Consider the following 23,480-nt stretch of genomic DNA (forward strand, 5'->3'; position numbering starts at 1 on the left):
TCCCTTCTCTATTTAAGAAACTTTCATTTCTCTTCTCCTATAATACACCATGCCTACGTATTTCACAAAAAAACATAAGTAGTGGGAATGCCCTGGTGGCGCAGTGGTTAAGAATCCACCTGCCAATACAGGGGACACGGGTTCGAGCCCTGGTCTAGGGAGATCCCACATGGTGTGGAGCAACTAAGCCCGTGCGCCACAACTACTGAGCCTGAGCTCTAGAGCCCACGAGCCACAACTACTGAAGCCCGCGTGCCCAGAGCCCGTGCTCTGCAATAAGAGAAGCCACCGCAATGAGAAGCCCATGCACCGCAACGAAGAGTAGCCCCCACTTGCCACAACCAGAGAAAGCCCGCACACAGCAACGAAGACCCAATGCAGCCAAAAATAAATAAATAAATAAATAAACAAATAAATAAACAAACAACAAAAACCCCACCATAAGTAGCATTTCTCAGTGTCAGGAGCAGACGGGTGTCGTGAGTGGACACATCAGTCGTCCACCCTGACTGTGGGGTCTGACACCTTGACCCTCTCATGTCTCATCCAGAATGTCTTAATCAGGTTTCAAAATTAACCAATATTGGGTCCCATCCATGTCCTGGCACGACTGAGCCCACAACCTGTCTGGAGTGGGGTTCAAACAACATGCTGCCGGCGAGGAAGCTGAGGCTCAGAGACAGAACTTCAGGGCTCAAGGTACACGGGGGAGGATGACGAGGAATACTTAAATCATCTTTGTCTGCAAAGTCAGAGCACTAACCCACTCTCTGTCCCATAAAAGTGAAGACAGGAGCATATAATAAGGAGACAATGCCCAAGGATCAAGGGCACCGAGGAGGAAGGGACGACTCAGAGGCTTGTTCCCAGGAAGGTGGGGTGGACGCTGTTTCAAGAAAAAGGGAGAAGTCCCTGAAGGGGGCTGAGACAGAGAGCAAACCCACACTCTGGGGCCAGGGGAGCAGGCGTGTTTCCTTCCTTATTTGCCTGAACTTCTCCTCTGTGCTCACAGCCACGCTGACCTCCACGGAGCTGTAGGCAGATGTTACACGTGTGTCTCTGCTGATCTGAGCTCTGCGGTGCAGCAGGAACCTGCATCCTCCCTGAAGCATCGCCAGGGCCTGGGTGACACCCGTCCATGGTGAGGACCCCACAGGGACCCGCTGATGGACGGGTTGAGGACGAAGGACACCCAACGGGGAGGCTCTGAGAGGGAAGGACGTGCCCGGGTCACCCTCACCTGGAAGGGGTGTCTCAGGAAGACACCGGTTCTGTCATGGGAATGAGAGCCAGGCTCCTGGGGAGGGGCAGTTCCCCTTCCTGTGGGGCTGCTGACGTGACGCCCCGTGACGGGGAGGACCAGCCTCCCAGTGGACACACCCTGTGTGTCTGTCTGTCCTGTGAGCACCGTGGTCTCCTCCATAGGCACCACCTGGACCACAGGGACGAGACGCCATGACCCCCAGCCTCACGGCCCTGCTCTGCCTTGGTGAGATGGAGGAGGGGGAAGGGAAGCCCTGGCCAGGGAGGGACCCCTGCCCACAGCCAGGCTGCTCCGTCAGGAGAGCCCAGGACTCAGGAGGCTCCCGGGGAGGAGAGGCGCTGCTCAGGGTTCAGGGCAAACCTCTCACAGGGGCCTCTCTTCCAGGGCTGAGTGTGGGCCTGAGGACCCCGGTGCAGCCAGGTGAGTCTGTCCCCAGGTGTCCCAGCTCCCTCCTGCTCATGGGGACAAGGGGCCACCCCCAGGCAATGGGGATGGGGAGCAGCAGTTCTGGGCTGAAGGCGGGGGGAGTCTGGGAGGTTGGGGGCTGAGAGCTGGGGACCTGGGGGTGAGGATGTCTTGTGACGCAGCCTCTGATGTCCTTCCAGGCACCCTCCCCAAACCCACCATCTGGGCTGAGCCAGGCTCTGTGATCCCCTGGGGGAGCCCCGTGACCATCTGGTGTCAGGGGACCCCGGGGGCCCAGGGGTTCCGTCTGAATAAACAGGGAAGCTCAGCTTTCTGGGACGCACAGAGTCCACTGGAGCCCGAGGATAAGGGCAAGTTCTCCATCCCACACATGACACACTCCGACGCAGGGAGGTATCACTGTTACTACTTCAGCCCCACTGCCTGGTCAGAGCACAGTGACCCCCTGGAGCTGGTGGTGACAGGTGAGAGGACACTCGGGGGTCCCGGCCTCAGGCTCTGCCCTCAGGAAGGGGGTCTGCTCTCAGGGGTGTGTCCCTCTCACAGCCCAGCCCTGGGGGAGGGGAGGGGGGTGTGAGCCCCATTTCACAAGCTCCCTCCTTCTCTCCTAGGGGCCCACAGCAAACCCACCCTCTCAGCCCTGCCGAGCCCTGCGGTGACCTCGGGAGGGAACGTGACCCTCCAGTGTGGCTCATGGCAGGGACTGGACAGGTTCATTCTGACTAGGGAAGGAGAACCCAACTCCTCCTGGACCCTGGATACGCAGCGACGCCCCGATGGGCAGGCCCGGGCCCTGCTCCCCGTGGGTCCCGTGACCCCCAGCCACAGGTGGACGTTCAGATGCCACGGCTTTTACAGGAACACCCCCCAGGTGTGGTCGGCCCCCAGTGACCCGCTGGAGCTCCTGGTCCCAGGTGAGGAGGTCCCACCCTGGCCTCATGCACTTTTTGAGGCACGAGACAGATTATTAGGTGCTTTTCTCCCAGGATTGTCCCAGATGAGAGGGTGGGGTGAGGGGGGAGTGGGGCGCACAGGACAGAGACACAGAGTGTGAGCAACAGTGAGGCCTGGGGACCAGGACGGGAGAAGGGGCTTCATGGGAGGAAGCAGCCCCTACAGCCAAGGCTGGTCGTCCCCCAGGTGTGTCTGGGAAGCCCTCCATCCTGACCCCGCAGGGCCCTGTCGTGGCCTCTGGACAGAGCCTGACCCTCCAGTGTCGCTCTGACGTCGGCTATGACAGATTCGCTCTGTCCCAGGAGGGGGGACAGGCCCTCCCCCAGCGCCCTGGCCGGCAGCCCCATGCTGGGCTCTCTCAGGCCGACTTCCCCCTGGGCCCGGTAACCAGCACCCACGGGGGCCGGTACAGATGCTACGGTGGACACAACCTCTCCTCCGAGTGGTCGGCCCCCAGTGACCCCCTGGACATCCTGGTGGCAGGTGAGGAGCCAGCGGGTCAGTCAGGGACCCAGACTCTGCACAGGCCCTGCCGGGGGAGCCCCAGGTGGTGATGCTGGGACCAGGCGTGAGGGGTCCGCAGGGAGGGAGGGAGAGAGACAGAGAGAGATGAGGGTGGGCAGGGAGAGGGAGAGACTCACAGAAAACAGAGACAGACAGAGATGAGGGGCCTCAGGGAGGCCCTGCTGAGTCGCAGTTCAGAACCAGGGGGCGGGCAGCCCTCACCCCGCTTCCTCTCTCTAGGACGGTTCCCTGACACGCCCTCCCTCTCGGTGCAGCCGGGCCCCGTGGTGGCCTCAGGAGAGAACGTGACCCTGCTGTGTCAGTCAGGGAGCAAAAGGGAAACTTTCCTTCTGTCCAAGGAGGGGGCAGCCCAGCCCCCACTGCGTCTTAGATCAAAGTACCGAGGTCGGCATTTCCAGGCCGAATTCTCCCTGAGTCCTGTGACCTCAGCCCACAGTGGGACCTACAGGTGCTACAGCTCACTCAGCAGTAACCCCTACCTGCTGTCACACGCCAGTGCCCCCCTGGAGCTCGCGGTCTCAGGTGAGGCGCCCTGACCCTGTCCTTTCTGACTCAGACAGCTCAGGGCTGTGTCCCCTGAGCACTCTGGGCTGAGGTTGAACGAGGAAGGGTCACCCAGAGGGGGCTGTGCCCCTCAGAGGCCCTCCCATCCCCTCCCACACCTTCTCACCTCACCTGGGATCCTGGAGGTGACAGGTGGGCAGTGGGAGGGTCTTGGGGAGGACACAGGGCAGGTGAGGGGGAGAGTTTAGTGAGGTGGGGACTCCGGGGTCAGCCTCATCCTCACCCCCTTCTGGTCCTCATCCCCAGGACCCGCAGGGGGCCCCAGCCCCCTGGTACAGGCCCCAATTCAACAACTGGGGAGTCACTGAGGCCTCTTTGCTCAGGGGGAACACTGGCCACCCCAGGGCAGTTGGAGCCTCTTTCAGAGGATCTAATGTCCCTCAGCTCCTCGGGGACAGGTTTGTCTCCCAAAGGGACTAGAATCCAGCAAAGATGCAGGGGGACCCCAGGGATCCAGGGGCTCTGAGGCTGGGTGGATGAAGCGTGGGGGGAAGAGGAAGATGTTGAGGAAGAGGAAGATGCTGTGGGCGAGCTCTGGGGAGAAGCAGCCCCCGCCCCTCAGCCCCCATCCTGACCCCCAGGAGGCTCGAAGGATCAGCTCCCCACCATTGCAGTCAGGCCCGCAGTGGGGTGAGGGAGGGTCCTCGGGACGTGGTGGTGGGTCCAGGGCGGGCAGGGCTGGGTCACACCTCAGTTACCAACTGAAGCGCCTGTTCAGGTGAAGGGCCCACACTCTGTACTGTGTGAGCTCAGTCAGCTCAGGGTCCTGTCCTCAGGAATGTCTGAGACAGTAAGATAAGAGGGGGCACGGGGGCTCCACAGAGGAGGACCCAGGACCCGGGAGAAGGGCTCGTGTCTCCCCAACTCCTCACGCACACCCTCACCTTATGATTCTCACGAGCAGGTGACGCCATCCACCCACCACAAGACAAGTCAGACGCCAGCAGTGATTAGTAAAAGAAATCCTCAGATATGGGGCTGGGCTCCGAGGGTCTGTCCTGTCGAGGACAGAACAGAAGGAACCAGTTCCCTGGGTGGACATCCAGGGTTCAGGAGTGATTGGGATCTGCTCTGACCTTGTGACCTCTTTGTCCAGAATTCCTACCCTCACACCCCCAACACTACACAGTGGAGAATCTCATCTGGCTGGGCATGGCTGGCTTGATCCTGCTGGGCCTCGGGATTCTGCTCTTTCAGGCTCGACACGGCCACGGAGGAACCCAAGATGCAGCCAGGAGCTGAACACAAGAGGAAACCATGCATCGTCCCGAGTGCTGGAGCCCTGGACATGACCTTACGTGCCCAGGAGGTTCTGCAAGAGAATCTGCAGCACGTGTTGTGTGAACTGTCTGACCAGGGAGGGAGAGACATGGTGTGGGTGCAGGAGAAGGTCTGGGAGCCCCTGTGGAGGACTGGGCCTCGGTTAACCATGCTGCCTTCCCTCCCCACCAGTGATGACTCTCCCTGACTGCCCCGTCCCCTCTCACCCCTGTGACGTGAGGCACACCCCACACGGCAGGTCTGTTTCCACACCTTACACACCTTCATGCTCTGGCCCACTTTCATGTAATACAGTTGTTTATTTTTAATTTCCACATTGGCTGCTGTGTGCTATTGACCTCCATCCCTTCACTCAGAAACAGAATGTCGTTAAAGTAACTGAATAAATGGGTGAACTTGGGGTCCTGTTTCGAACAGATAAATCCAAAACTCTTCCCTAAAACTCTCTCTGGACCAGATGACACCTGGTATAGTTTCTCCAGAAACACCATTAGTGTGAAGGAACCACCCTGGCGTTTGAAGTGACAACCAGCTGCTGTGCTGGTAAACGGGCTTAGGAATTTATCATTTTGTAAAAAGCCCAGATGTGTGGCATTTGTCTCTTTCTTTAGTGTAAATACTCTCTTCGTGGCCAATCTCATGGTACCTGTATGAATGCACTGAAGGCAGAGTGGGGAAGTAATGAGTAGAATTGTCGTTCCCAAAGAACTGAGTCTGATCCAGCTGGAGCATAGCTCAGTGATGACCCCGATACACACAGATGTGTCCTCTATATAAAGCATCATGATTAGATCATTTCCACTTCAGCGTTATGCCCTTGTTTCCGTGAAATTATCATGCCCAAATCCTAGTCCCAGTTCTTTGCATCCTAGTCCATCCCCATGAGAGGCAAAAGAGAAAACAATGGAAATATCAGCTGTGGGAGAAAACACTGAGCACTTTAAATCCCAGTACATTATTGGTAGGTGTACTAATTGCCTCAGTCAATTTGGGGAGTAAATAAGAATTATCAGTTAAAAGGAAGAGACACACAGCTCTGACCCAGAGTTATATAACTTAGAGGAAAATGTGTACATAACCATGAGTATACATTCAGGAGAACTTTGACAGAGGGGTCGTTCATATTAGACAAAATCATAGAAACAAATCTCACCAAAAATGAATGGATTGTTATACATATGCAACCGAATTTTATATGACAGAAAAATACACAAAGTGAAACTGCTACAATAATACAGATCAATTTTCAAGCATGATAGTCAATAAGTAAAGAAAAACTATAAGAGTATACTTCATTACATCAAATTCAAAAGCAGACAATGTGGGACCCAACTAAACAAAATAAGAATTTAAAGAGGAAAAATAACAATTGATACCAGAGAAATACAAAAAATCATAAGAGAATACTATAAACAATTCTTTGCTAACAAACTGGACCACCTAGAAGAAATGGACACGTTTTAGGAACATACAGCCCACCAAAACTGAATCGAGAAGAAATAGTTAACTTTGAATAGACTGATCACTGCGACTGAAATAGAATCTGGCACTGACATATATACATTACCATAGACATATATACACTACCAAATGTAAAACAGATAGCTAGTAGGAAGCAGCCACATAGCACAGGGAGCTCAACTTTGTGACCACCTAGAGGGGTGGGATAGGGAGGGTGGGAGGGAAACTCAAGAGGGAGGAGATGTGGGGATATATGTATATGTATGGCTGATTCACTTTGTTATACAGCAGAAACTAACACACCATTGTAAAGCAATTATACTCCAATAAAGATGTTAAAAAAAAAAAAAAAAAAACCTCCCTGCAAACAAACATCCAGGACTGGATGACTTCATGAGAGAATTCTGCCAAACATAAAAAGATCTTATACTGATCCTTCTCAAACACTTCCAAAATATTTAAGAGGAGGAAACAGTCCCAAAGGCATTGTATGAAGCCACAATCACCCCGATACCCAAAACCAGACAAAGACACTGCCAAAAAAGAAAATTACAGACCAATAGTTCTGATGAATATAGATGCAAAAATGCTTAACAAAATATTAGCAAACCAAATCCAACAACACATAAAAAGAATCATACACCATGATCAACTTGGATTCATGTCAGGGTCACAAGGATGGTTCAACATACACAAATAAATCAGTGTGATACAACGTATCAACAAAAGAAAAGACAAAACCGATTCCACACTAGGAACTCCAGTTGGAAGAGCCAGGTGCGAGGCCTCTTCACGTGGCCCCCTGTGAGCAAGTGAAACCAGACTAAACACAAAGGAAAAAAAAAAAAAGCCATCTCAGCGCTGTGACTATTTTCAAGGCTACTGTTTTTCTCTGTGAAACACACTGTCTTTGGGGCAAAACAAGGAAGAAGCTGGTGATTCTCATGTGCAGCACAGAAGGAGAGCCACTGCAGGCCAGCCTCCCCAACTCTGAAGGCACTCCAGCTGTGTGGCTGACAGGGTCTTGATGCTCCAGCCGAGTGTCAGGCCTGAGCCTCTGAGGTGGGAGAGCTGAGTTCAGAGACCACCAGAGACCTCCTGGCCCCGTGAAATATCAATCGGTGAGAGCTCTCCAAGAGATCTCCGTCTCAACACTAAGACCCAGCTCCACTCAACGACCAGCAAGCTACAGTGCTGGACACCCCATGCCGAACAACTAGCAAGACAGGAACACAATCTCACCTATTAGCAGAGAGGCTGCCTAAAATCATACTAAGCTCACAGACACCCCAAAACACACCACCAGACACGGTCCTGCCCACCAGGAAGACAAGATCCAGCCTCATGCACCAGAACACAGGCACCAGTCCCCTCTACCAGGAAGCCTACGCAACTCACTTACCAACCTTACCCACTGGGGGCAGACACCAAAAACAATGGGAACTATGAACCTTCAGCCTGCAAAAAGGAGACCCCAAACACAGTAAGTTAAGCAAAATGAGAACACAGAGAAATACACAGCAGATGAAAGAGCAAGGTAAAAACCCACCAGACCAAACAAATGAAGAGGAAATAGGCAGTCTACCTGAAAAATAATTCAGAGTAATGACAGTAAAGATGATCCAAAATCTTGGAAATACAATGGAGAAAATAAAAGAAACGTTTAACAAGGATGTAGAAGAACTAAAAAGCAAACAAACAATGATAAACAACACAATAAATGAAATTAAAAATTCTCCAGAAGGAATCAATAGCAGAAAAACTGAGGCAGAAGAATGGATAAGTGTCCTGGAAAATAAAATAGTGGAAATAACTACTGCAGAGCAGAATAAAGAAAAAAGAATGAAAAGAATTGAGGACAGTCTCAGAGACCTCTGGGACAACATTAAACGTACCAACATTCAAATTATAGGAATCCCAGAAGAAGAAGTGCAAAAGAAAGGGACTGAGAAAATATGTGAAGAGATTATAGTTGAAAACTTCCCTAATATGGGAAAGGAAATAGTCAATCAAGTCCAGGAAGCACAGAGAGTCCCATACAGGATAAATCAAAGGAGAATCATGCCAAGACACGTATTATTCAAACTATCAAAAAATTAAATACAAAGAAAAAATACTAAAAGCAGCAATGGAAAAGCAACAAATAACATACAAGGGAATCCCCATAAGGTTAACAGCTGATCTTTCTGCAGGCCAGAAGGGAGTGGCGGGACATATTTAAAGTGATGAAAGGGAAAAACTTACAACCAAGATTACTCTACCCAGCAAGGATCTCATTCAGATTTCACAGAAAAATCAAAACCTTTACAGACAAGCAAAAGCTGAGAGAATTCAGCACCACCAAACCAGCTTCACAACAAATGCTAAAGGAACTTCTCTAGGCAAGAAACACAAGAGAAGGAAAAGAGCTATAATAACAAACCCAAAACAATTAAGAAAATGGTAATAGGAACATACATATCGAAAATTACCTTAAATGTAAATGGATTAAATGCTCCAACCAAAAGACATAGACTGGCTGAATGGATACAAAAACAAGACCCATATATGCTCTCAACAAGAGACCCACTTCAGACCTAGGGACACATACAGATGAAAGTGAGGGGATGGAAAAAGGTATTCCATGTAAATGGAAATCAAAAGAAAGCTGGAGTAGCAATTCTCATATCAGACAAAATAGACTTTAAAACAAAGACTATTATGAGAGACAAAGAAGGACACTACATAATGATCAAGGGATGAATCCAAGAAGAAGATATAGCAATTATAAATATTTATGCACCCAACATAGGAGCACCTCAATACATAAGGCAAATGTTAACACCCATAAAAGGGGAAAGCGACAATAACACAATAATAGCAGGGGACTTTAACACCCCTCTTTCACCAATGGACACATCAACCAAAATGAAAATAAATAAGGAAACACAAGCTTTAAATGATACATTAAACAAGATGGACTTAATTGGTATTTATAGGACATTCCATCCAAAAACAACAGAATACACTTTCTTCTCAAGTGCTCATGGAACATTCTCCAGGATAGATCACATCTTGGGTCACAAATCAAGCCCTGGTAAATTTAAGAAAATTGAAATTGTATCAAGTATCTTTTCTGACCACAATGCTATGAGACTAGATATGAATTACAGGAAAAAAACTGTAAAAATATACAAACACATGGAGGCTAAACAATACACTACTAAATAACCAAGAGATCACTGAGGAAATCAAAGAGGAAATCAAAAAACACCTAGAAACAAATGACAATGAAAACAAGATGGCCCATAACCTATGGGATGCGGCAAAAGCAGTTTTAAGAGGGAAATTTATAGCAATACAATCCTACCTCAAGAAACAAGAAAAATCTCAAATAAACAACCTAACCTTACACCTAAAGCAATTAGAGAAAGAACAAAAAACCCCCAAAGTTAGCAGAAGGAAAGAAATCATAAAGATCAGATCAGAAATAAATGAAAAAGGAATGAAGGAAATAATAGCAAAGATCAGCAAAACTTAAAGCTGGTTCTTTGGGAAGATAAACAAAATTGATAAACCATTAGCCAGACTCATCAAGAAAAAAAGGGAGAAGACTCAAATCAATAGAATTAGAAATGAAAAAGGAGAAGTAACAACTGACACTGCAGAAATACAAAGGATCATGAGGGATTACTACAAGCAACTATATACCAATAAAATGGACAACCTGGAAGAAATGGACAATTTCTTATAAAAGCACAACCTTCCGAGACTGAACCAGGAAGAAACAGAAAATATAAACAGACCAATCACAAGCACTGAAACTGAAACTGTGATTTAAAATCTTCCAATAAACAAAAGCCCAGGACCAGATGGCTTCACAGGCGAATTCTATCAAACATTTAGAGAAGACCCAACACCTATCCTTCTCAAACTCTTCCAAAATATAGCAGAAGGAGGGACAATCCCAAACTCATTCTATGAGGCCACCATCACCCTGATACCAAAACGAGACAAAGATGTTACAAAAAAAGAAAACTACAGACCAATATCATTGATGAACATAGATGCAAAAATCCTCAACAAAATACTAGCAAACAGAATCCAACAGCACATTTAAAGGATCATTCACCATGATCAAGTGGGGTTTATCCCAGGAATGCAAGGATTCTTTAATATACGCAAATCAATCAATGTGATACACAATATTAACAAATTGAAGGATAAAAACCATATGATAATCTCAATAAATTCAGAAAAAGTTTTTGACAAAATTCAACACCAATTTATGATAAAAACTCTCCAGAAAGTAGGCATAGAGGGAACTTACCTCAACATAAGAAAGTCCATATATGACAAACCCACATTCTCAAGGATGAAAAACTGAAACCATTTCCACTAAGATCAGGAACAAGACAAGGCTGCCCACTCTCACCACATTTATTCAACATAGTTTTGGAAGTTTTAGCCACAGCATTCAGGGACAAAAAAGAAATAAAACAAATCCAAATTGGAAAAGAAGAAGTAAATCTGTCACTGTTTGCAGATGACATGATACTATACATAGAGAATCCTAAAGATGCTACCAGAAAACTATTAGAGCTAATCAATGAATTTGGTAAAGTAGCAGGATACAAAATTAATGCACAGAAATCTCTTGCATTCCTATACACTAATGATGAAACATCTGAAAGAGAAATTAAGGAAACATTCCCATTTACCATTACAACAAAAAGAATAAAATACCTGAGAGTGAACCTACCTAAAGAGACAAAAGACCTGTATGCAGACAACTATAAGACACTGATGAAAGAGATTAAAGATGATACAAACAGATGGAGAGATATACCATATTCTTGGATTGGAAGAATCAACACTGTGAAAATGACGATACTAGCCAAAGCAATCTACAGATTCAATGCAATCCCTATCAAACTACCAATGGCATTTTTCACAGAACTAGAACAAAAAATTCAACAATTTGTATGAAAAACAAAAGATACCGAATAGCCAAAGCAGTCTTGAGAAAGAAAAATGGAGCTGGAGGAATCAGACTCCTTGACTTCAGACTATACTACAAAGCTACAGTAATCAAGACAGTATGGTACCGGCTCAAAACCAGAAATATAGATCAATGGAACAGGATAGAAAGCCCAGAGATAAACTCACACACATATGGTCACCTTATCTTTGATAAAGGAGGCAAGAATATACAATGGAGAAAAGACAGCCTCTTCAATAAGTGATGCTGGGAAAACTGGACAGCTACACGTAAAAGAATGAAATTAGAACACTTCCTAACACCATACACAAAAATAAACTCAGAATGGATTCAAGTCCTAAATGTAAGGCCAGACACTATAAAACTCTTAGAGGAAAACATAGGCAGAACACTCTGACATAAATCACAGCAAGATCCTTTTTGATCCACCTCCTAGAGAAATGGAAATAAAAACAAAAATTAACAAATGGGGCTTAGTGAAACTTAAAAGCTTTTGCACAGCAAAGGAAACCATAAACAAGATGAAAAGACAACCCTCAGAATGGGAGAAAATATTTGCAAATGAAGCAACTGACAAAGGATTAACCTCCAAAATATATAAGCAGCTCATGCAGCTCAATATCAAAGAAACAAACAACCCAATCCAAAAAAGGGCAGAAGACCTAAACAGACATTTCTCCAAAGAAGATATACACATTGCCAACAAACACAGGAAAGGATGCTCAACATCAGTAATCATTAGAGAAATGTAAATCAAAACTACAATGAGGTATCACCTCACACCAGTCAGAATGGCTATCATCAAAAAATCTACAAATAATAAATGCTGGAGAGGGTGTGGAGAAAAGGGAACCCTCTTGCACTGTTGGTGGGAATGTAAATTGATACAGCCACTATGGAGAACAGTATGGAGGTTCCTTAAAAAACTAAAAGTAGAACTACCATATGACCCAGCAATCCCACTACTGGGCATATACCCTGAGAAAACCATAATTCAAAAAGAGTCGTGTACCACAATGTTCACTGCAGCACTATTTACAATAGCCAGGACATGGAAGCAACCTAAGTGTCCATTGACAAATGAATAGATAAAGAAGATGTGGCACATATATACAATGAAATATTACTCAGCCATAAAAAGAAACGAAATTGAGTTATCTGTAGCGAGGTGGATGGACCTAGAGTCTGCCATACAGAGTGAAGTAAGTCAGAAAGAGAAAAACAAATACCATATGCTAACACATATATATGGAATCTAAAAAAAAAAAAAAAAGAAGGTTCTGAAGAACCTAGGGGCAGGACAGGAATAAAGACGCAGATGTAGAGAATGGACTTGAGGACACGGGGAGGGGGTAGGGTAAGCTGAGACGAAGCGAGAGGATGGCATTGACATATATACACTATCAAATGTAAAATAGATGGCTAGTGGGAAGCAGCTGCATAGCACAGGGAGATCAGCTCATGCTTTGTGACCACATAGAGGGCTGGGATAGGGAGGGTGGGAGGGAGATGCAAGAGGGAGGGGATATGGGGATATATGTATACACATAGCTTATTCACTTTGTTATACAGCAGCAGCTAACACAACAATTTAAAGCAATTATACTCCAGTAAAGATGTTTTTAAAAAACCACATAAAACCACATGATCATCTCAATAGATGCAGAAAAAGCACTTGATAAAATTCAACACCCATTCATGATAAACACTCACCAAAGTGAGTACAAAGGGGACATATCTCAACATAATAAAAGCTATTTATGATAAACCCACAGGCAACATAATACTCAATGGTGAAAAGCTGAAAGCCTTCCAGCTGAATTGTGGAACAAGACAAGGATGCCCACTCTCACCACTCCTGTTCAACATAGTATTGCAAGTCCTAGCCACAGCAATCAGACAAAGAAAAAGAAAAAGGTATTCAAATTGGAAGGAAAGAGGTAAAATTGTCTTTGCATGCAGATGGCATGATACTCCATATAGAAAACCCTAAAGACTCCACACAACAACTATTAGAAATGATAAGTGAATTCAGCAAGGTAGCAGAATACAAGATTAACACAGAGACATCTATTGCTTTTCATTACACTAACAGTGAAATATCAGAAAAAATGTAAAAACTCAATCTCTTAAAATTGCATCAAAAATAAAATACCTAGGAGTAAACCTGATGAAGGAGGTGAAAGACATATACTTTGAGAACTATAAAACATTGATAAAGGAAACTGAAAATAATTCAAAGAAATGGAAAGATATCCCATGCTCTTAGATTGGAATAATTGATATAGGTAAAATGGCCACACTACCCAAAGCAATCTACAGATTTAACACAATACCTATCAAATTACCCATGACATTTTTCACAGAACTAGAACAAATAATCCTAAAATTTATATGGAACCACAAAAGACCCAGAATTGCAAAAACAATCCTGAGGAAAAAGAACAAAGCTGGGGGCATAACCCTCCCAGACTTCAGACAATACTACAAAGCTACAGTAATCAAAAGAGAATAATATTGGCACAAAAACAGACCCAAGAATCAATGGAACAGATGTGAGAGCCCAGAAATAAACCCACACACCTATGGTCAATTTTAGTATTCGACAAAGGAGGCAAGGATATACAATGGAGAAAAGACGGTCTCTTCAATAAGTGGTGCTAGGAAAACCAGACAGCTCCATGCAAAAGAATGAAATTAGAACATTCTCTAACACCATATACAAAAATAAATTCAAAATCAAGTAAAGACCTAAATGTAAGATCAGATACTATAAAACTCCTAGGGAAAAACATAGGCAGAATACTCTTTGACGTAAATCACAGCAACATTTTTTTTGGATCCATCTCTTTAGAGTAATGGAAATAGAAATATATATATAAACAAATGGGGCCTAATTAAACTTAAAAGCTTTTGCCCAGCAAAGGAGACTGTAAACAAAATGAAGACAGCCTACTCACTGAGAGAAGTATCTGCAAATGATGGGACCAACAAGGGATTAATTTCCAAAATATACAAACAGCTCATGGAGCTAAATATCAAAAAAACAAACTACCAAGTTAAAATGGAGAGAAGACCTAAATAGACATTTCTCCAAGAAGACATACAGATGGCCAACAGGCACATGAAAAGACGGTCTACATCACTAATTATTAGAGAAATGCAAACCAAAACCACAGTGAAGTTATCACCCCTACCGGTCAGAATGGCCATCATCAAAAAGTCTACAAATAATAAATGCTGGAGAGGGTGTGGCGAAAAGGGAACCCTCCTACACTGTTGGTGGGAATATAAACTGGTGCAGGCACTATGGAGAACAGTGTGGAGGTTTCTTTTAAAAACTAAAAATAGGGCTTCCCTGGTGGCACAGTGGTTAAGAATCTGCCTGCCAATGCAGGGGACACGGGTTCGATCCCTGGTCCAGGAAGATCCCACAGGCCGTGAAGCAACTAAGCCCATATGCCACAACTACTGAGCCTGCACTCTAGAGCCCGCGAGCCACAACTACTGAAGCCCGCACGCCTAGAGCCCGAGCTGCGCAACAAGAGAAGCCACCGCAATGAGAAGCCCACGCACCGCAATGAAGAGTAGCGCTGCTCGCCTCAACTAAAGTCCGCAGGGAGCAACGAAGACCCAACGCAGCCATAAATAAATAAATAAATTTATTAAAAAAAAAAAAGTTACTGTCTTGGGGGACAAGAGGTGGGGAGGAGCAGAAACGACTCAGAGGTCTGGATGGAGAGGAATGACCAGAAGGTGCTGCTGTGGATAGAAACAAGGAAGTCAGAGAGAGGAAGGGTTTGGGAGAAACAAAACCACGTTCCCAGTGCAGGAGGCAGGTGGTGGTTCCTCTGTGTGTCAGTTGACAGGATTAGAAATATCTCCCCGAGCCTCCTTCTCCCCTGGGGTCATCTGTTCTGTGACAGCCCCACCGGCTCTGCTAGACAAGCAAGGCAGACAGTGGAGGAGCCCTCAGTGCTTCACCCGCTTCCACCTCACATACAATGAGCCCATCCAACAGCCCTGGCCCGGAGCCCCGTGAATCCATGACCCTGGTCCAGCACCAGTCAAGCTCGGCAGCAGACTCAGGAGGACTGGTTGGTGCAACCCAGCACCTCCTTCCTGGCTCTTCCACCCCAGGGCCTCACTCCCAGCTGAGGAATTTGATTCTCATGGCCCCAGCCTGATCTACTGCAGGACCCTCCCCTAAAAATAATTCTTCCAGGATCTCCACCTGCCTTCAAGTAAATTCCAAGTATCTCCAGCTGACACTCCCTGAGGCTGATGATCAGAAGGGGCTGACCTCTCAGGACCAGCAAAGCTAACTCCTACCTCAAAGCAAGCTCATCCCAGTTAACCACCTCCCCTCCCCAGACGCACACCTGAGTTCTCACCACACTTGTGTCTTCTCAAGGGGTCATCTTTGAGCCAATTATGAAAACCATAGACCCCTTTCCAAACCACCTAGAAGTCTTCCTGATTCATCCCACTCAACTGCGAATGTATTTTGTGGGAGGGTTTGTGGGAGGGTTCCGTAAGAAAACCTCATAAACCACTTAGATACTGATCCGCTCACCACCTAGTGGTCAGCTTGGTGCTGGAGCTGTGTCACTGTTTATTACCAACACAGTCCTCCTACAGCCCAATCCCTACGGAGCGGCGACCATCTCAGCACAGCTGTGTGTTCATACCTCCCTTTCCTGAAAATTACCCTCTTGTCTTAAGGATAAAATCCAGGCACACTTGCAGGGTGCACTAGACCCTGTGTGACCAGGGCCCAGCATCCCCTGAACTCCAGTGCTCAGAACAGCTCCGCCTCTTCCCGGCCCAGGGTGCCGGCCCCTCACCACTCCTCTGCTAACCTCTATCAGCCAGGGTCTCTCCTTCTCCAGAAGGTCCCCGCACTCCCATCACAAGGTTGCTGGGCTTCCACCTGTCACTGTGCCTCACTGTTTTTCTCCTTCTGTACAGCTGAACAAAACTAGACCCAAATTATTTATTGTCTAAATATGTATTGTCCGCTGTCATCATCAGAGCTCCATGAGTCCAGGGAAAGAATCAGTCACCTTCACCAATGAATCTCATGTCTGGATATAGTAACTGCTCAATAAACGTTGGAAGGAAGGAACAAATTTTGCATTTTCAGCGTCTCGGAAAAGGGAAGGGGCTTCTCCAAGGTCACACAGGTTCTATGAAAAGCAAAATCAGAACTGGAACCAAGCAGTGCGCTGGGCGGTGCCAAGCATGTCTCTTGCTTCCCCAGTGTTTGGACCGAACAGACCCAAGGGCGCCACCTCCTCCAGACTCTGACCACCCTCCAAGCTTTCTTCCAGTCACAACCTTGGAATCACCCACTCAGCTCTCCTCGGCCTCCGGGACCAGCCAACACCATTTTCTGAGCTTAGCTCCTTGTTGCCGACCAAGCATGAGCTCCCAGATTCGTCACAATTACTCCGCCAGGTGGAGGCCGCCGTCACCCGCCTGGTAACGTGCATCAGCCGCTCTCCCACACCTACCTGTCTCTGCGCTTCTCTTTCGACCCGACGCAGCAGCTCGCAAGGGCGTGAGACATCGTTTCGCGAACTGACCGAGGAGAAGCCGGAGGGCCCGAGCTCACTGGAAAAGGCAAAAGCAGTGCTGTGGCCGCGCCCTCTTCCAGGACGTGCCGAAGACGTCCCAGGAGCCGTGGGTAAAGCCCAGGACGCCGTGGAAGCCGCCTGGCTGGCGGAGAAGAACCTGCGCCAGGCCCTGTGGGTCCGCAGGCCCTCGGTTCTCCCCGCGCAGACTCCACCCCTGGACTTCCTGGAGCCACTTCCTGGATGAGCAGGTGAAGCTCATCAAGAAGATGGGCGACCGCCTGACCAACCTCCGCAGGCTGCTCGGCCCCCAGGCTGGGCTGGGCGAGTGTCTCTTCCAAAGGCTCAGCCCCAGGCACCACTAGGAGCCCCTGGAGCCCAGCGGTCTGTGAGGAGCCCCTCTGGGGTCAGGGCTTCTGCCTGCAGCCTGTCCCTGCAGCCACTGGGCAGCTTGTTAACCGCCCTGGAGCCCTCTCCGAGCCCTGGGCCAAAGGGAAACAATAAAGCTTTCTGCAGCAAAAAAAAAAAAAAAAAAAAAAAAAAGAATCGGAGCCCAAACTGGGCTGCTCCTAGGCCCTGCCCTGCATCCTCCACTTCCTGTCCTGGGACGAGTGTCACTGTCTGTCTTTGGGTTTGGCCCGAGAGGCAGAGTGCGTGGGGTCTGGTGAGACCCAGATGTGGTCTGGAAGGTCCCAGAGCCGGCTGTCTCCTGGGCCCCATCCTGCAGGTAGAGCAGCTAGAGCAGCGTGAGGCCCTGGGGGGGCTATTCCTCTTCCTGAGAGGCTGCTATGAAGGACCCGGTGACGTGTAGCACAGAGCCTGCACCTTGTCACCCGCCGCGTGTCTGTCTGTCCTGCTGGCTCGGTGGACTTTGTAAGACACCAGCACAGCTGGGGGCCACGGGAGGCCCAGCCACGACCCCGACCCTCAATGCCCTTCTCTGCCTCGGTGGGCTTTGGGGGAGGGGGGAAGGGGCCCCTCTCCTCCCAGGTCTGAAGCTGAGAGACCCCAGGTCTAAGGCGGCTCAGGGGCGGCAGAACCTGGTGGGGGAGGGCGGAAGTGCTCAGCCTCAGATCTGACCCCAGCACTCAGGGCCCAGAGCAGGCCTGGAGCATCTATGTGTTCTGGAGGGCGGGCGCTCACAGGGAACTCTCTTCTAGGGCTGTGCCCAGACCCATGGGACCAGGTCCAGGCAGGTGAGCGCCCCCAAGACCTGCTTCAATCCCACAAGCCCCTCATCTGGGGCGAGCACAGCAGGTCTGGGATGATGGTGACCTGTCTGGAAGGGGTCTGGCGGTGACAGCTGGGGAAACTGAGGGGAGAAAGGCACCCCTTGACACTTCAGGTCCGATTCCTCTCCAGGAATCCACCTGAGACCCTCCGTCGGGCTGACCTGCGCCCCATGGTCACCAAGGGAAGCCCTGCGACCATCTGGTGTCCGGGGTCTCTGACGGCTGATGTCTACCGTCTGTATAGAGAGAGGCCCTCTGGACTCTGGGAGGCTGAGGCCCCACAGGACTCCAGTAACAAGGCCAGTTTCCCCTTTCAATCCTCAAGCTCAAGCACTGCAGGGCAGTATCAGTGTGTCTATCGCAGCAGGAAAGACAGGTCAGAGTGGAGTGACCCCCTGCTCCTGGTGGGGACAGGTAGGAGGGAGGGCCCGGGTCCCCTCCCACTGCGGCGGCGTCCTTACAGGCAGAGGGAGCAGTGTGGGCTCAGGGGGACGGACGTCTCCCCTCGCAGCCCACACCTGTGGTGAGCGGGGTGAAGGTCCCCCTTTAACCCAGCCCCTTCCCCTCCCTCGGGGTGCGCAGAGCCCCTCCTTCTCAGCCCAGCCACGCCCTGTGGTGGCCTCAGGAGGGACGTGTCCCTGGCATGCAGCTCACAGTTTGCAGCGGGCACTTTGCACCTGCTGAAGGAGGGTGCTGACCCGCCCGACACCAGACATCGAGGGCCCATGGGAGGGGACAGGCCGTGGGCCCTGTGGGCCCCCAACTCCTCCCGTGGGGGGACCTGCAGACGCTATGGTTCTCCCAGCTCCCTCCACGTGTGGTCACACCCCAGTGACCCTCTGCCTCGCCAGGTCACAGGTGAGGGCCCCCAGCCCCATCGTTTCCTGGACCCCTGACCTGAGCCTTGTGCCCAGTGAGCCCTGGGGTGATGGAGGGTCAGGGGCAGTGGCCTCCTGGGGCAGAACCACTGGCGGGAGGCCTGGGAGGGACCAGGGAGAACTCTCACTGCAGCCCCAGTGAGCAATGTGGGGTGTGCGTCCCCCTCGGTGCCACCGTCCCTTCTCTGCAGGCGTGTACAGGGAGCCCTCCCTCTCAGCCCAGCCGGACTCACTCGTGCTCTGTGGAGACAGCCTGACCCTCCGGTGTCACTCAAAGGCCGGCTCTGGCAGATTTGCTCTGACCAAGGACGAGGAGGTCACACCTCCCCTGTGTCTTGAGGCCCAGCACAGCCCTGACTTCCCTCTGGGCCATGTGAGCCGCACCCATGGGGGCCGGTACAGATGCTACGGTGGACACAGCCTCTTCTAAGTGTGGTCGGCCGCCAGCGCCCCCCTGCACAGCCTGGTCGTGGTGAGGAGCCCCTGTCCTGCCCCATGTCCTGACTGTGTTCTCAGGGTGCTGGGCCCAGAGTCACCCCTGGTGGTGATGGGGTCCTGGGAGGAGTCCTACAGCAGACATTGAGATAGGGCAGTGGTCCACGGAGAGTGAGAAAAATGGAGCGGGTGCCAGGAGATAAGAGAGACCCACACAGAGGGGCTGAGAGCAGCTGAGAGGGGGTCACAGACAGGGTCCCTGGAGAGAGGATAGTGGTCCCTCAGCTCAGGGTCAAGGGTGTGTAGGGGGTGGCTCTGTACACATCACGACGTTCCTCGCCCCCAGGAAGGTACGGGAAACCCTCCCTCTCAGCCCAGCCGGGACTTTCAGTGCCCTGGGGAGAGAACACGACCCTGCAGTGTGGCTCTGAGGTCTGGTCCGATCCCCTCCATCTGTCCAAGGAGGGGTCACTCACTCCTCCCCAGCACCTTCGTCTGCAGGACACGGCTCCACCCTTTCAGAACAAGTTCACCTTGAGTCCTGTGACCTCAGCCCACAGTGGGATCTACACGTGCTACAGCTCACTGAGCACCTCCCCCTCCCTGAGGTCACAGCCCAGCGACCCCTGGAGCTCTTGCTCTCAGGTGGGGGACCCCAGCCCTGGCCCTGTGTGTCTTCCTGGTCAGTTCAGGGTCCTGTCCCCAGCTCTAGGCTGGGCTGGGAGTGAGGGGGTCACAGAAGGAGGGGAATCAACAGTAAAGGGATGGACAAAGCCAGAGCAACTCCCTTCCCTGCACCATCCTCATCCTCATCCCTGGGGTCCAGACATGTTGCAGGTGATAGAGAAGACTCGGGGCTGACCAGAAGGGGAAAAGACCAGAGCCCCCCCCATCTCCACCCTCCTCTGGTCCTCAATCCTCATAGCCCCTCACCCTGAGAGAACAACACAAGAGCGGGTGGCTAGCAGAGGCCTCAATCCTCACAGGACCAAGATCACATGCCCTGGCACAGCTTGTGTCCCAGCAGGGCTGGGAGTCGAGCAGAGATGTGGGGAGACCAAAGGGCTCCCGGGGCTGAGGCTGGTGGATGAAGGGTGGGGGATCATGGAGAGGGAGATGTCAGGGCCCATCCTGGGGCAGGAGCAGTGGGCTGTGTGGGGAGAAGCAGCCCCCCGCCCTCCCCTCCTGTCCGGACCCCCAGGAGGCTCTGAGGATCAGCTTCTCCCCCACACAGTCAGGCGTGTAGACGGGTGAGTGAGGGTCTCTGTGAGGAGGTGGTGGTGGGAGGAGCTCAGTCTGGTCTTGGCTCAGCCCACTTCCTGAGTTAATGACCTGAGGAAAGTTCCTTCTTCTCACTGGGATCCACTTCCCCGACTGCAAAGGGCAAGAAGTCTGCTCCGACACTCCTCCTCCTTAAAGCCAGGGGCTTCAGCCCTCCAAGGAGCAGCCGTGGGGTCAGGGAAAGAACAGGGCTTGGAAGTCACACCGCTCTGCTACTTCCCAAGCTTGGGATCTTGGCTGAGTCACGTTCCTCGCAAAGTCCGAGGCTCACCCTGCGTGGAGGAGCCCTCCTGCTTCCTCCCTCAACGGGGAGCCCTCAGCACAGGCCCTGTTTAGAGCTCAGGAAGGCCAGAGCCTCCCGCCTGCCCCTCCCAGACACACACTCCCTTGTCCACACAGGCCCCGTGGGGGGACGCCAGGCCTCTGCAGAGTGGGGACGGATCTGGGCTGGGCTGGCAGAGGAGTAGGGGTTGGGTTTGAGGGACACGTCTCTGCACTGGTGTTCTGCCTGGAGGCGACAGCATTAAAAAATAATTTTAAAAAAATACGAGGAAGCCCACAGTCCTGGGTTCCAACCCCAGCTCTGCCATGTCCAGACTGGGTCACCTGGGGTTTGTGAATTCCCTCTCTGTGCCTCAGTTTCCTCGTCTGTAAAATGGGTGGGGCGGGTTAGAGGAGATGAATGCACAGACCCCAGCACGGGCCTGCACACAGTAGGCGCTCAACTGAATGGCATCTTGGGCTCACTCATGACGTCACTGGTGCCCCAGGTCTCAAACGGTACCTGAACGTTCTGATCGGGGTCTCGGTGGCCTTCGTCCTGCTGCCCCTCGTCCCCGTCCTCCTCGTCCGACACCGGGGTCAGAGCAGACGCAGGAAGTCGGGTGAGTAGGGAACGGGGTGACCCAGGTCCCTGCAGGTGCTGGGCTTTGGGCACCAGCCAAAGGGAAACCTAAGAGACGGGTGAAGTCAGGTTAGAAAACCCCTCCAGCATCTCCGAATGAGAAAATCTAAAAAGAAGAGATTAAATATGAGCGTACACGTATTTTAAAGTATTCTTTTGATTTTTTTAAACTTACGAAATGTTTGAAAACACATGCAAGTTTTGTATTTTATGGTTTAGATTTTTCTCTTGACTTCTTTATGGAGGTGGGAGGGGATTATAATCTTATCAGTTCGTAGGCCCTCGCAGATCTTACTGTAACCCTAGAGGAGGGTTCTGGGGTGGGTTGGAGGCCGATTCCCAACTTCCTGCAGCGGCTGCAGCATCAGTGCCCGAGGACAGAGGCCGGCAGAAGAGGCAAGACCTCTCCCAGAGACTCCCACCCCGCCCAGCCTGCGTGCAGCTCCCGCACTGCCCCTCACACTCCTCTCCTCCCCCAGCTCCAGCCCAGCTGCGGACGTCGAGGAGGAGAGCTTGTGTTAGGGGAAGAGGGGCCATCCTGGGGGCAGGAGACGGGGCCAGACAATGTGGGTGGGCAGTGGACACCAGGCAGTGGTTGGAAAGGGTTCTGGGCTTGGGGATGTGAGCTCGAATCTGATCCTGTGTGGCCTTGGCCACGTCGCTGACCCTCTCTGGACATCTGCTGTGAGATGTCAGGGAATCTCGGCAAGAGATGGCACCCCCTTCTTCTGTCCCCACCGGATGCTGTCGTGGAAGACACACAGCCGGAGGACGGCAGGCAGCTGGTCAGGTCAGCTCCCCCAATCCTGACCAGGGCACCCGCACCTCCTTGTTCAGACGTCAAATCCAGCAGACACTGAACCCTGACGCCACTCCACTCCTGGCAGCCTCTCCCTTCTGGAAGCACCTGCCCTTTGGGCGGCTGCAACCCCACACCTGGTCTCCTCTGACCTTCAAGGTGTTGAATGCTCAGGTGGAGCTGGCAGGGCTGAAGGTTAGGGCTAAGAGTCCGTGCCCCCCACAAAGGGGCAAAGTCCAATCCTGGGGCTGCAGAGAGGCCCAGAGGGGATGCCTTCTAAACTCCAGAGGGTTCTAAAATACTCGCTCAGCCCTCGGCTGTTCCGGGTTGGGTGAACCCCAGCAACGTACCTCGAGCGTTGGTTAACTGGGGTGAGGGTCAGCTCCTGCTCACACTCTGGCGAACCCCAGCTCCTCCCAGGCTGCGGCAGGGTCTGACCGTCCCTCCATGGTGACGGCGCCACACCCAATTCCTACCTCCAGTCCTGCCCTCTCCCCTGCACCAAACTTACACAACCAGCCACCAGTCACAGGAATTTCCACTTCCTTCACTTCCCTCCTCCCTGAGGCTCAAAGCTACAGGGACTGAAAGAAGGATAAAGATTCAGAGACCAGCCCTCAGTGTCTCCAACAGAGCCTTGATGACTAAGACCACCAAGGAGTGCCTCCTTTCCTCCCGGAGCCCCAGGCCCCCCCCAACCAACCTCGCCGCCGCATCTGAAGGCCCCCAGGATGTGACCTATGCCCAGCTGAACCACTCGACCCTCAGACGGGAGACTGCACCCCCTGCCCCCCAGTCAGGGGAGCCCCCAGAAGAGCCCAGCGTGTATGCTGCTCTCGCCATCCGCTAGCCCAGGAAGGCCCCAGACCCCACGCCCCAGGGACCGGATTTCAGGGACCCCCAGGAGCTGCCCCCATAA

At 50.8% G+C, this 23,480-nt stretch overlaps 1 protein-coding gene and 1 pseudogene across 2 annotated transcripts; both read left to right on the plus strand.

The window, feature by feature from the left end:
- The first annotated feature begins 1,455 nt into the window (after window positions 1-1,455).
- Window positions 1,456-4,975, plus strand: LOC132480818 (leukocyte immunoglobulin-like receptor subfamily A member 6). Of its 2 annotated transcripts, XM_060085302.1 has the most exons (8): window positions 1,456-1,489; window positions 1,649-1,684; window positions 1,870-2,154; window positions 2,302-2,604; window positions 2,831-3,127; window positions 3,389-3,691; window positions 4,638-4,682; window positions 4,839-4,975. In XM_060085302.1, the coding sequence occupies exons 1-8, from the start codon at window positions 1,456-1,458 to the stop codon at window positions 4,973-4,975; spliced, it is 1,440 nt and encodes a 479-aa protein (XP_059941285.1). The 2 variants fall into 2 exon arrangements, with proteins under 2 accessions (XP_059941285.1, XP_059941286.1); XM_060085303.1 differs by lacking the exon at window positions 4,638-4,682 and having other exon boundaries at window positions 4,830-4,975.
- Window positions 4,976-18,434: 13,459 nt separating this feature from the next.
- LOC132480687 (leukocyte immunoglobulin-like receptor subfamily B member 5) lies at window positions 18,435-23,411 on the plus strand (annotated as a pseudogene).
- Window positions 23,412-23,480: the final 69 nt, after the last annotated feature.

The sequence above is a fragment of the Mesoplodon densirostris genome, chromosome 19 (assembly GCF_025265405.1).
Source record: "Mesoplodon densirostris isolate mMesDen1 chromosome 19, mMesDen1 primary haplotype, whole genome shotgun sequence".
In the NCBI taxonomy this organism is placed as follows: Eukaryota; Metazoa; Chordata; class Mammalia; order Artiodactyla; family Ziphiidae; genus Mesoplodon; species Mesoplodon densirostris.

What these genes read in the sequence shown, in the direction of transcription:
- LOC132480818 (XM_060085302.1), top strand. Translation starts at nt 1,456, where the DNA reads ATGACCCCCAGCCTCACGGCCCTGCTCTGCCTTG. An exon ending in GCTGGAGCTCCTGGTCCCAG is followed by an intron (nt 2,605 to 2,830) that starts GTGAGGAGGTCC and finishes GTCGTCCCCCAG; the next exon opens with GTGTGTCTGGGAAGCCCTCC. An exon ending in CCTGGAGCTCGCGGTCTCAG is followed by an intron (nt 3,692 to 4,637) that starts GTGAGGCGCCCT and finishes TCTCACGAGCAG; the next exon opens with GTGACGCCATCCACCCACCA.